Genomic DNA, 14525 nt, shown 5'->3' on the forward strand with positions numbered 1-14525 from the left:
AATATCAATATGATTCTTACCCAATAGGTGTCCCTATAAGGGGGGAAGACAGGTTCAACCTGTCAATTGATCCCAGCAGTTCTGGTGGAGTTTTCCCCAAATTTCCGCCTATTCTTGTCTTATTTTTAGACTGTTTCTTTATGTTAAGGTGGAGCTTGAGTGACTAGTCATAAACACCTTTATTTCTGATTGGTGTAAAATTGTCTTGCTTCACTTTTAAAGATACAGTCCAAAAGAATATAGCGGGTGGCCATATCTTGGAGGTTGGTAACTTTGGAATGGAGGTGTATTGACGAACGTTGAAGATGGATAGGGAGGGGGGACCCCAGGCAAGAGGCTTTTCCTTTTACCCCTAGCTCTGGGGGGGAGCGGTGCTCCCTTCCCCTCCCCCTCCCACCTCGTGGCATCTCATTGGCTCTGGTTGAGACCACAGGACACCAGCAGCAGGCAGGGTGAGCAAGCAGAGAGAGCCTTTATTGTTCTGGGTAACTGCTAAAATACCTTTTAGGGGGATTACAATGTGATCATTGGGAGTCCAGGAGGTCTCACAAACAACCGATGATAATAAGGGGTTAACAACCAATAGGGAGACTTTCAGGTTTCTCTCAGCACATTCCAAAGGTACAGTGAGGACTAAAGGGATCTTGGGAAGAAGAAAGGTTTACACAAAGAGTTACAACACCATTTTGGAAGCATGTTCACTTTAAACAACATTAAAAACTTCAGCATACTTTTATATACCAAAAGCATATTGCAACAGTGTATGTTTAATATTATGATTAGACTTTCATGAACCAAGTTCATCCAAGGAGAGGGATTTCGACATAGTTGTTGGCTTAGCAGTAGAACATCTTCATCTATCTCCCTTGGTTGACAGGTACTATACAGTCTTGTGAACTACAAAGTACCACTGTGTTCCCCTCCCTGCAAGGATTTCTTTGGAGGGAGGCCATGGCATCTCCACTCTGCTCCACCCTCCATTCCATCCTCTGTAGAAGGTGCTTATTGTTGTATGGGGAGTCCTTGTGAAGCATGTCAACTGCATTCCATTCGGGGAGTAGCAGTGTCGCGGTTTTGCCCACCAGCCCATCCCTGGGGCTGAGGATGGTTTTATCCAGGTGATTTCCGGACAAAAAGCTAATCGAAAAGTTCAGTGACACCTTTGCTAATTACATATTTAAGAAAACCGAAGAAAAGATTTATTGCGCAGTTGAAATTAGGGGCAGCAACCATGTAGAAGAGCAGCAGGCCCGAGCAGGGCCAGGCTCCCTCCTCTTCTGGTTTGGGCCGGGGAGGGGGGGGGTGGCAAGTGTAGCACTGAAGCCCCTCTTTCTCTCTTGTAAGAGAGTGAAGAAAAAAACTTTAGAAAGACTGACTACTTGGATGAGAAACTGCTGTGGAAGAATTCCAGTCGAGAGATAACGCAGCCTCCAAGGTCAAAGCTGCCAGCTGAAGCTGCAGCAAGTGGAGTAAAGTGCGAAGGGGGGCGCTTGCTTCTTCCCCCTTTCACTCTCTCCCTTCAGCAGGGTAAAGACTAAAAAATAATCCCTGCTACCTTTAGAAAATTGTTGGGGTGAGGAGACTCCCATGCGGCTCACAGAAGAGCTTGTGGATGTACCAGAGAACCGAGACTTCATGAGAGGAACTGAGATGAGGCACAGTCCTACTAAAGATTTTGTGACCCTGAGGGAAACCCACGCTGGAGCAGAACAGCTCAGGTGGGATGTTGGGATCCGAGTGAGGGATCCATGCCTCTTGAAAATTTATGACCCTGAAAGGACAAGGCTTACGCTGAAGCAGAACGGCTTGGGTAAGCTTGGGATCTGTGTGAAAGATCGATGCTGCTACTGAAGATTTGTGACTTTGAGAGAGAGAGAAAGCCTTATGCTGGAGCAGAAACGGCTCAGGTAAGGATGTTGGGATCCATGTGTAGGATCCATATTAAACTCATGCCGGAGAAGTCTATCAAAGACTGTTCTCCTGTGGAGAGGGACCTCCATAGGGAAACAGGGGTGGACTCTTAAGCCATTATCCCCTGTAACTCGGTGGAAGAAGATCCATGGTAGGCAAGTGTCCCCTTGCAAGTCCATGGAAGAAAAGACCCTTCAGGACCTGGGTAACCCCCAACCTTTGGTCTTAGCCCAGGAGGGGCGTAGTCCCAGCCCTGGAGACCGACACAGAGTGAGAGAGAGAGATGAAAGAATTCCAACTGCGATGAGAGTACTGCAGAGTTACTGGAGAGAGAGCTGGAACTCCGAGAATGAAAAAAAAGACTACTTCTCCTCCTTGGACTAATATATAAAGGGGGGAGAAGTATTTCTTTAAATGCATAGCACTTTTGCTTAAGTAAAATTATTATAGATATAGTTTTTTAGTTTTTAACTTGTTAGTAGTTTTTGGTTTACTAATAATAAATATTCATACTATTTTTCCCCAAATCCTGTCTCTTTTGTCTGCATAAACCTTCTCTCAACTAATAGTAATTGTGAGGGGGGTGTGAAAGCAAATTAACCCAGAGTAAAACCACAACAAGCAGCTGCATTTTTTTCCTATAATTCTTGATCTACTCTAATTTTTACCCCCAGACAGCTTCCCACAGAAACCTACAAGAAGGCTAGAGATGTTTTACAAGGGCATGTAGTGATAGGACAAAGGGAGAATGGCTTTAAACTGAAAGACAGTAGGTTTAGATTAGATATCTGGAAGAAATTATTTGCTGTGAGGGTGGTGAGGCACTGGAACAGGTTGCCCAGAGAAGTTGTGGACACTTCATCCCTGGAAGTGTTCAAGATCAGGTTGGATGGGGCTCTGAGCAACCTGATTTAGTGGAAGGTGCCCCTGCTCATGGCAGGGGTGTTGGAACTAGATGATCTTTAAGGTCCCTTCCAACCCAAACCATTCTATGATTCTATGTTGCCTTTGATGGTAATATTAGTGACAGTTATTCACATATATTGCCCAGTGCCTTGTTACCTCAACTGTTTGTAGTGATATGCTGTTACCGAAGCAGGGATGTGTTCCTTTATATATATATATATATATAACTTCATAATTTATGATTTTAAAAGACTGGTTCTTTGAACAGGTCACAAAAACTTGTCCAAGTGAGAGGGTATTGTAATAGCTTGAACAAGCAGCAGGAGGCAGGATTTGTGATTCTGTGACTTCAGCCCTGTGGTACTGCCATTGAGAAGGTATTGTCAAACAGTGGAGTAAGATTCAGAATTACAATTTAAATTATGTATCATGTTATAATATCATGTTAAAATGGGAGAGTCTATGGTTGCACTATATAGTAAGTTGATCATAGCATGATGAAATATTAACTTTTTAATTTTTACCATACAGTATCCTTTTAAATTTTACCTTTTCTGTCTGATTGAATAGTTTGACCTAATAGTATTTTGTACTGAAGCAAGAAAAAAACATGGGTTTAAAGATTATTTTTGCAATACTGAATTATATTTTCCTGTATACTAATCAGATACTAGTATGCTTTTATAAACAGGCTTATATTTCTAATAGTAGACAGTTGTAAGAAAGACTTCCTTTTTCATTGAGAATTCCTACAGTAAGAATGCTGTTTGATTAGTTAAGGGGAAAGCACATTTTATTTATGCACTAATTGAAATAAAATCTGAAATATTTTTCAGTTTTGTGCTGTATATTGAGTGAACTCATTTTAGTAGTGCAATTTACCAGCATAAATTTTTTTTATAATACTATAATAATTAAAGAAGGATAGGGAAGATTTATTTTAAAACTGTCAACAGGGGATATAAGTGGTTTTAAATGTACAGATACTTTTCCATTGCTTTTTTGGGTTTTTCCATTTAATGTGACTCATTATGTGCCTTCTTTTACTGTACATCCCATTGTCTTGATCACTTTCAACGTTTTTGCTATTCTAGCTCTGCAGTTAAACTACAGTTAGATTGTAATTTTATTTTTAATGTCATTATTGACAATCAAAAGATATATTAATATGGAAGAGAACAAGGCATATGGATGTCTTTACTCATTTGTATTAGGACTTACATTACTACTGTATAATTAGTGGTTTATAATACTTTTTCCATTAAAAGTATTATTCTGAACCCATCTGATTTTAATTTTTTTAAGGATGGATGTTGTTGCCTGTGTAAACCTCCAATTTTCATTTACTTTGAGAACTCTGGATATTCAAAGAATACTCTAACAGACCGTAGAGATGAGATCCTATACCATGAAGCTAATGGCAGAAAATGTACTGAATGATTGAGATTTTACTCCATGGTTACAGAGAGCAGAAATTTTGTTTCTTCTTCATATTCAGAGCGTGCACAGTTCTTTCTCAAATACTTGGAGGAAGAAACAGGGAGACCTTTCTTAGGATTTTATTCTGGGATTTTTTTTCTTTTATTCAAAACACTGATTGTTCAGTTATTTTTACTGTTTGCAATGTAACTTACTGGTATATCCACTTCTCTTATTTCATGAGTAGGGAGGAAGGTAAATTGGACTTTGAAAGTGGGATCCTGCAGTATATATGCAAGCAAAATGCCTCCCTGACTTCACTGGGAGGTTTGCCTTCACGTGGACTTCAGGATGGGGCCTTTAAGTAGGAAATATCACTTCTCTGTGACTGAACTAGATATTTCTGTTGAAGTTAAGGCAATCTATCAGAGTTTTTCTTATCAGTCTTTTATACTGTGTTGTCTTGAGTCATTTTCTAATGACATCTATTATCAGATTGAAATGGCGATTGAGACACTTCAAAAGTCTGATGGTCTTTCTACTCACAGAAGCTCTCTTCTCAACAGCCATGTAAGTTGTCTCTTCTTTCATGAAAGCTAATCTCTACCTTGTTCTGCATGCTTAAACTGCCTCTAAATGTTTGTTTTAATTTATTGCTACTTTTTACTTGTAATCTTTCCATTTTAGTTGCTTGTAATCTACATCTTGTGTCACTATATTTTGTCAGGCTAAGTGTCATGACACGTAGAGTGCATTTCTTTTCTAGGTTCTGTATTGTGTTAACACTGCTTACCATATTTGCCTATTTTTCAGGTCTTAATGTAAATGTAAAAACAATAACAAAATAAGTCTTAAGTAGTCTGAGTTTGACATTTTAAAATAATTTTCTATACTTTGTGGACCTGATACAATAATTTAAGAGCAGATGAAGGGGGAAATAAGCAGCACACATACTTTGAATAAAAAATATACTTTACATTTGTTTTAAATATTTCTATTATTCTGAATAAGTTTATTATAAGAATTCTGTAGATCCATTTGATAAAATAAATTAAAACAATCTGTTAGTCCCTAATATGTTTTCTTCTTCTTCCTTTTGCTTTGTTCTGTCTTTGCAAATCCTGTAGTTAGGAATTTTCTGTAATAAAAGGATAAAGATGTTTGCATAAAAAGATGGTTGCAAATATAGCGGTAAAGCCATTAAATATAACTTTTAGATAAAGGAGAAAGGCTCAAAGTTTAATCTTCATTTTGTTTTTAAATAGTGTAAGTCTTTCTTGAAATGTTATGTAAACATGTTTTTTCTTCAGTTGGTATAAATAGTTTTGTATTTTTTAATGCTACTGAATTTCTATACATACTGCATCCTTTTTGCTTTGCAGTCTTCAGAGTCTTGTATTCCTTTACCACAGAAATGTAAATATGGATTGTGATATGAATGTATGAGTATATTGGGTAGAGTCTATAATTTGTTGACATCTCCCTTGCCAAAGAATGTGGTAATATGGAGGTGAAAACCAAAATTGTTTTGTCAAAGTTTATCATTATGGGAGAAAAAGACAGTAGGAGCCAGTACAATTTCTTGGAAGAATATAGTTTTCTTAGAAAATGCTAAAATTGGGTGAGGGAAACTTAATTCTGTAAAATGCGAAGAAAGACATTTAGGTAATTCTGGATGTTTTTAAAATAAATGTTTCCATGATAAGACAACCTAGAAATCTGCTAAAATTATTTTAACATCATAATTAAATGGATGAAAAATTTTTCTGTGAAATGCCAAAAATATGTATTAAAACTTAGATATACAAAGAATTGCTAAATCTGCCTTGAATCTGACAAGGAAATCCAGAATCTTCACACTGAAAACAATAAGAATTAAAGGACAAGCTTTTCTACATCAGAAAACGGTATTCCTCTATTTCCTGTGTCATGCACTAGTTAAAAGACCATGGAATAGGTCCTCCTGAAAGAGGAGGAAACATATGGAAGACAGGGAGGTTATTAGACACAGCCAACATGGCTTCAGCAAGGGCAAATCATGCCTGACTAATCTAGTGGCCTTCTATGATGGAGAAGAAACTGGTTGGATGGCCTCATTCAAAGCATTGCAGCAAACAGCTCAATGTCCAAAACTGAGATCAGTAATGAGTTCTGTCACTCTTGGGCCTGTACTAGGACCATTACCATTTAATATCTTCATCAGTAGCTTAGATAGCAGGATAGAGTGGGTCTGAGTAGGACAACAAAAATGATCAAAGGGCTGGAACATCTCTCCTATGAAGACAGGCAGAGAAAGCAAGGTTGTTCAGCCTTGGAGAAGAGAAGGCTCTGTGGAGACCTTATTGCAGCATTTCAATACTTAAAGGAGGCTTATGAGAAAGATGGAGAGAAACTTTTTACCAGGGCCTGTAGTGACAGCAGAAGGAGCAACGGTTTAAAACTGGAAGAGGGTAGATTTAAATTGAACATATGGAATAAAGTTCTATACAACAAGGGTGGTGAGACACTGGAACAATTGGGTTGCACAGAGACGTTGTGTATACCCCATCCTTGGAAGTGTTCAAGGTCAGGTTGAATGGGGCTCTGCACAACCTGATCCAGTTGAAAATGTCCCTGATCATTGAAGAGGAATTGGACTAGATGACCTTTAAAGGTCCCTTCCAACCCAAACCATGCTACAATTTTATGAAAATTTCTTTCTAATAATGAGATTTGCATCTGTTTGTTATGGTAGTCTTATCCTGATGTTTCTTAACTGTTTTGAGGTATTTTCAAAACTACTGAAAGACAATAGATGGTGGATTCTGAGAAAAAAAAAAGACCTCCATGCATCTTGCTGTAATAATTGTTTTTTCCTAGCCTCAGTAATTTTGGAAAAAATTAATGGAACCCAGACTAAACTTACTGGATCTTTTCCCTTTTTAAAAAACTTTTATTGAATTATGACTCAAATAAGGACAGTAAATATGGGTTTGGTCCTATCTTCTTCCTTAAACTGGCATTTTGTTGCCTAAATTAATACCTGTTCATTTTAATGATTTTTTTCATTTTCCTTTCTTTTATTTCCTTTCCTAATTTCTTTCTGCATGTGATTGACTTAACTAATTTATAATCTAATGTTTTCTAAATATTGAAGTTTCTTTGGAGTCAATTTACCTGCTCTGTGTAAACCATTTCATACCATTCCAATATTGCTAATATTGTAATTCAACAAGTCAAAAATCAATTTTATAATTAGATTTTTGCAAATACAAAAACGTATTTAAGGTTGTTTGCAATAATATAATAATAATGACCAGTCTTCGCGAACGAAGATCCAGGGAAGGGTTTTACACCTTCCAGTCGGTGCATTGGATTTTTTTTTAGGTGGGACACAGTGTGCGCGGAACTGAGCCCACCCTTTAATCCTAAGGTTCATCTGCCGGGGCCAAGCGAGCTTGGACGGTGGCAGCGAGGCCCTCAGGACGTAGATGGATTGCCTTACAGGGCTAACGAGCTCCATCTGCCCAGGGAGTGTCCCTGACCAGGAATCAAACCCGGGCCTCGGCGGTGACAGCGCTGTGTCCTTAACCATGTTATCGTGTCAGCACATTATTTACTTTTTTCCCATAGCATTCAGCTATTGGCACTCTTCTTTGAAGGCTATAACCTACCAAATAATCATGTGAAGCTTTTTTTAAATTGAAATATCTTCATTCTGGAGCAAAAATTCTTACTTTATACTTACCTTGGGTTTTGCTTTTCCATTGGTGACTAATGCCAAGTTGAGGTTGAAAGAATATCTGTCAAATATAGATCATTAGTAAAATGCACTGAAAGAAATCCTAATAAATCAGAATTCATCTGGAAAGTCTAGTACAATATTTAGAAGTTATTTTGGAAATAATTTTGGAGTTTTGGCAATCATTTTTTTCTTTGTGAAGTAAAACAGAAAATGCTCATATTCCGTAATCTAATTAGTATAGCTTAAATGGTAAGGTTGAAGGATATAATTAAGATATAGTGAAATTAGCAAAATGATTTTGTTCATACACTCATGTAAAGGTAAAAGTTTTTAATAATATTATTCCTAGGCTTGTTTCAGAATTTTAAATGCTCAAGATAAAAGAAACTGTGAATGTTAAGATTTTTTAAATAATGTATTTATATCCAAAAGTAGATATAAGGATGATGAACTGCACTTTTATATGTTTATATAAAGTGCAACATTATCTACATCCATCTTGGAACCAGCTAGATCTTGCTTCTCCTACATCTTTACATAGAGCTCTTGTTTAGGAACTTAAGCATGTTCTGGTGATGTTTTCTGCAAGGAAGCAAACATGAACATGGTCTTTGAAAGGTCTGGAGTAAATGTTTTCCTAATTTTTTTTTTTTTCATTTTTCATGTATTGTGCTTGGTAAATTGTTCACAACTGACTTAAACAGAACTGTATATCCAATATATTCATTATAATCTAATTTTTACTAACAGAATCACAGAATCACAGAATATGTTGAGCTGTAAGTTCTGCAATAAGGAAGAGTCAGAATGGAAACATATTTCAGGAATAATGGGCACTAAAATATTGATGTTCTTTAAATGACATGTTTTATCGAACATTAGTAGAACAGAATTTTTTCAGTGATCTATTAGTAAATAACCCTTCAGAGTAGCATATTCAATGTCACATAATTATTATATATTTTACTTTAAACACGTATTAATCATATTAATTCCTTTGGTGTAATAAATTTAAATGGATTATACAACTGTGTGAGGCTTCAGCATACTGGAATAAAATTTTGTTCCAAATGCCAAAACCAAATACATTGTTTAAGGATTTATTGGATGCTCAAACTAAGCCCAGACTTTTTGTATGAATTGTGAACTTGGAAAATTTGGATATTCATGCTAATTCATTTTGATATAATTACTTTCTTAAGTAATTAGTAAATACAAGAAGAAAACAAAATTTGGGAATTATTGAAATGGAAATTAAAGGGAATTTCTCAGGATATTAAACCATGGGGGAAGGAGGATGTAAGCTAAGCATCCCCAAAAATCTGAAAGCATATAAGTTAAATGTAGAATCATAGAATCATTTAGGTTGGAAAAGACCTCTAAGATCATTGAGTCCAAACATTAGCCTAACACTGCCAAGTCCACCACTAAACCACATCCCTAAGTGCCACATCTCAAGTCTTTAAAATACCTCCAGGGTTGGTGACTCAGCCACTTTCCCGGGCAGCCTGTACCAATGCTTGCTCACCCTTTCAGTGAAGAAACTGTTCTTATATTTCAATTTACTCTTGTCCTACTGCTTGTTACTTATGAGAAGAGACTAACACCCACCTTACTACAAGCTCCTTTCAGGTAATTGTAGAGAGAGATAAGGTCCTGTCTGAGCCTCCTTTTCTCCAGGCTCCTTCAGTTGCTTCTCATAAGACTTGTGCTCCAGACCCTTCACCAGCTTCCTTGCTCTTCTTTGGACTTGCTCCAGCACCTTAATGTCTTTATTGTAATGAGGTGCCCAAAACTGAACACAGTATTTGAGGTGTGGCTTCACTAGTGCTGAGTACAGAGGGACAATCACTTCCCTAGTCCTGCTGGCCACACTTTTTGACACAAGCCAGGATGCCATTGGCGTTCTTGGCCACCTGGGCACATTGTTTGCTCATGTTCAGTCAGCTGTCGACCAGCACCCCTAGATCCTTTTCTAACCCACAGTTTTCCAACCTGTAGCATTGTATTGGGTTGTTGTGACTCAAGTACAGGACCTGTCACTTGGCCTTGTTGAACCTCATACAAGCTCGATTTCCTACCCTCAAGCAGATCAACACTCTCGCCCAACTTGGTGTCATCTGCAAACTTAGTGAGGGTGCACTCGATCCCCTCATTCAGATCATTGATAAAGATATTAATCAGAACCAGCCCCAATACTGAGCCCTGGGGAAAATCACTTGTGACTGGCCACCAACTGGATGTGACTTCATTCACCACCACTCTTTCATCCCAGTCATCCAGCCAGGTTTTTACCCAGCAAACAATACACCTGTCCAAGTCATGAGTAGCCAGTTTCTCCAGGAGAATGCACTGGGAAACACTGTCAAAGGCCTTACTAAAGTCCAGATAGAGAACATTCACAGCTCTTCCCCCATCCACTAAGTGGATGATGACCCATTTGTCATAGAAGGAGACCAAGTTAGTGAAGCAGGACCTGCCTTTCATAAACCCATGATGGTTAGACTTGATTCCCTGGGTGTCCTGTGCATACCATGTGGTGATGCTCAAGATGATCTGCTCCATAACCTTCCCTGGCACTGAGGTCAGATTGACAGGTCTGTAGTTCCCTGGATCCTCCTTCTGGCCCTTCTTATAGGTTTGCTAACTTCTGGTCAACTGGGACCTCTCCGGTTAGTCAGGACTGCTGATAAATGACCATTATAAAAATATTTTCATTTTATTCTCTTATACTGGTAAATGTCATTAAAATGACCATTTTACTGTGGTTTTGTGTGTATGTTACTATTTGTTCTATACAAAGGTACAGTGATGTATTAGAAACAGTTTGCCTACATGCTTCCAGAATTGTCCATCAAAATTCTACAATAAATTACACAGGAAAGAAAAGAATACTAATTCTGTTACACTTTGAAGTCAAAGGCAAACAGGCTACAACAGAAAGGGATTGGGTCCATAATACTTTATAGATGTACAAGTTATTTTTCATGTTATCTAGATTGCTTGTTACCTTATATTTGATAGTTTCTTCCTTGTATTTGAAAGACAAAAACCCCAATTCAGTTAAATAAAGTACTGGGGGTTTTTATTTGTATTTTTTAATTCCAGGTGAAGAGAAATTAAAAATGTATTAACTTAGTTCTATTAAGTTTTTTTCATGCAATTAATATAAATTGCATTGTTTTTTTTATTTCCTTGGAGTTCCAACAATTTTTCTTTAAAGCACAAATAACTTAATAAAATGTTAATGTATGGTACTGAATCTGAAATAGTTTTAGAAGTGGAGTTATCTGAGCTCACAAGTGCTATGAGTTTTGTTATTTCCTTGTAATCCTAAAAAAACCCCAAACTAAGGCATCATTGCATATCTAGCATTGAAAGAGATTTAAAGAGATTATATTTACTTGAAGAACAAAGTCCCTGTATTAAACAGGCCTTAAGAGTGGTCTAAAAAATACCAGAGGTCTATGTTGTACAATTAAGTCGGGATTTTTAGTAGAGTAATACTAAATTTACATATGTTCACTCTTTCATATTTGACATAGCTCCAATGGCTTTTAGACAACTATGAAACTGCAGAAGGAGTGAGTCTCCCCAGAAGTACCCTTTACAACCATTACTTACGTCATTGCCAGGAGCACAAGTTAGATCCAGTCAACGCTGCCTCCTTTGGAAAACTCATACGGTCAATCTTCATGGGATTACGGACCAGAAGACTGGGAACCAGGTTTGCGATAATAAAATCTTAAAGTATAACAGAAAATATCCATTATAATCATGAACATGAAGCTCATATGTTAAAAACAAGCAAGGAAATAAGCAAATAAAAATATTTAAAACCTTACTGTTAAGGGAGTTGCCAAATCCAGTAGACTTCGGGACCCAGGGGACTCCTGGTCTGCTATAGCCAGATTCTGTGTACTCTTATGACCCAGATATCTTCCATTGCAGTCCAATGGATGCAGCTACTGCTGTTTTTATTTTCAGGTCCAACTAGTTGTGAAACTGAACATGTGTTCCAGAGGTGCAGACAAACACACACGTGACACTAACACAGCTAACCACAGAAGCTAACACAGGGTAATGCTTTTACCAGCACCCATATAGACACTCTCATAAACATGAATGCAGATAGCCCAATTACATTCTTTCTTTCCAGCTGACCAGGACTGAAGTTGATTAGTGAAACATTCACAAACCCTCACTCACAAGTATGGTCCATTTTTGGAATTGTTTTATTCACTATGACTGCATAAGTTGTGTATTTGTTTTTTCTTACCTTATTCTATTTAAATGAAGTCCAATAGTAAAGTGCTGGAAAATATAGTTTATGTGAACTGATTTCCAGAAGCTGGTGGAGTTATATCAGTTTTATACTAGAGCAAGAGGAATGACACGCCTAACTTTTATGTACTGTTTTCCAGTCAAGGCAAATTGTGAAGTATGATGTATATACAAAAAACCCCCCAATGTTATTTTTGTTCTTTCATGAAGGGGGAACTCCAAATACCATTATTATGGGATTCGTGTCAAACCAGATTCTCCCCTTAATCAGCTACAAGAGGACATGCAATATATGGCTATGAGACAGCAACCCATGCAGCAGAAACAGAGGTATGGTGTAATATAAAACTACGTTTTAGTATTTCTAGTTCTTGAAACCTTACCTGTCCTCATTTATGTGACAAAGTTGAACCTCTAATGAAACTTGTTTAACTTCTCTTGGGAAAAACAAAGGTTTTTCAGTTCAGCAGTTGATATCACTGAAGTCTGATATCAGTAGACATACCTAAAATCTCATAAATTTTAAAAATTGATAATAAAAGTAAAATATCACTCAATTTTTCTGAACAGGCACTTCTTGGCAGTCTTAGGTTATTTTCTCACAAGATGGAAAAAAAAAAGTAATAGGAGTTTTGAATTTCAAATTCTGTTGTTCATTTTCATTTCTTTAATCAGCACATATAAAAAATTATAGAAGAACTTGTGATTAGGTTCAACTTTGTGTTGATTTCCTCCTCCTGGCAAGAACCTTGGACTTGAGAAGACTTAGGCCTCTTCTGGGTTCTGCTTGGAATAATTCTATGGGAGACAGTCCTACAGGGCAAAGGGGTCCAGAAGAGCTGGTTTATTTTTCAAGGATCACCTTCTTGAAGCTAAAGAATGGTCTGTTCCAACATGCAGGAAGTCAAGCAAAGGTGGAAGGAGGCCTGCATGAATGAACAAGGAGCTCCTGACAAAACTCAAACATATAAAGAAAGTATACAAGAGGTGGAAGCAAGGTCAGGGAATCCAGGAGGAATATAGAGTCTATCTATAGACACTCTCTATATATAGACTGAGTGTGCAGGGATGGTGTTAGGAAAACCAAAGCCCACATATTAAGGACAAGAAGTTTATTGGGAGTTGTCAGCATGTATTTACAAAGGGGAAATCATGCTTGAACAACCCAATAGTCTTCTAGAATGAGGTGAAGATCAAGACAGGAAGTCAGTCCACAAATCAGACTCAGGTCTGGTGAGGACAACCAGGGTCAGACACAGCCCATTGATGATTGGGTAGATCCCTAGGTGCAAGACAGGTCCGAGGTCTAGGAAGAAAGCAAATCCATCAGTTGGGGTCCAGGTGAATGGGATCCATACTAGTCACAGTCATGACTGTGGCTGAACTAGAGATCAGTACTCCTACAACACAGGGATCTTATCAATGTGTATAAATACCTGATGGGAGGGAGTAAAAGAACAAGCCAGACACTTCTCAACAGTACCCAGTGTAGCAGGTTGACCCTGGCCAGATTCCAGGTACCCACTAAAGTTGCTCTCTCACTCTCCCTCTGCAAATAGACAGAGGAGAGAGAAAAAAAAACAGCTAATGATTCAAGAGTAGAGATAAGAGCTGGGAGAGGTCATTTGCTGATTACCTTCACAGGCAAAACAGACTCAGTGTGGGGATAGTATTTAAATTTATTACTAACAGGATAAGAACCAAAGAGTGAGAAATAAAACAGTCTTAAAAACACCTTCCCCCCACCCCTCCTTCCTTCCAGTGGTGCAGGGGGATGGGGAATGGGGGTTACAGTCAGTTGTTGTTTCTGCCACTACTCAGGAGAGGAGTCTTTCCCCTGCTCCCGTGGGGTCCTTCCCACGGGAGATGGTCCTTGATGGACCTTTCGAACATGAGTCTTCCCCTCAGGCAGCAGTTCTTCCCAATCTGCTGTCCCATGGCTCACTCCTCCCTGGGGTGCAGTCGGGTCTCATCACCCCAATGGTGCTCCATGGGCTGCAGGGGGACAGCCTGCTTCACCATAGTCTTTACCATGGGTTGCAGGGGCCTCAGCTCTGAGTCCTTTCTCTGCTCCCGTGGGTCCCTCCTCCCCCTCCTTCTGCACTGACCTTGATGTCTATGTTGTTATCTCATGTTCTCACTCCACTCTTCCTTGGCTGGAATTTCTTCTGCACAACACTCCTCTGTTCTTAAATATGTTATCACAGAGGCGTTACTATGCCTGCTAATTGGCTCAGCCTTGGTCAGCAGCAGGAAGTTCATCCTGGAGCTGGCTAGCATT

General features: G+C 38.3%; 1 protein-coding gene across 2 annotated transcripts in view; it reads left to right on the forward strand.

Annotated features, from left to right (window-relative positions):
• The window catches only part of LOC114063151 (transcription factor RFX3-like), a 149905-nt gene that overhangs the window by 87227 nt on the left and 48153 nt on the right, over window positions 1–14525 (forward strand). For both annotated transcript variants that reach the window (XM_027895232.1, XM_027895231.1), the window contains exons 4-6: window positions 4732–4806; window positions 11506–11687; window positions 12455–12574. In XM_027895232.1, coding sequence (XP_027751033.1) covers window positions 4732–4806; window positions 11506–11687; window positions 12455–12574 — 377 coding nt within the window. The remainder of the gene's footprint in view (window positions 1–4731; window positions 4807–11505; window positions 11688–12454; window positions 12575–14525) is intronic.

The sequence above is a fragment of the Empidonax traillii genome, unplaced genomic scaffold, assembly GCF_003031625.1.
Source record: "Empidonax traillii isolate 1590-97213 ecotype Southwest subspecies unplaced genomic scaffold, ASM303162v1 scaffold452:size499809, whole genome shotgun sequence".
In the NCBI taxonomy this organism is placed as follows: domain Eukaryota; kingdom Metazoa; phylum Chordata; class Aves; order Passeriformes; family Tyrannidae; genus Empidonax; species Empidonax traillii.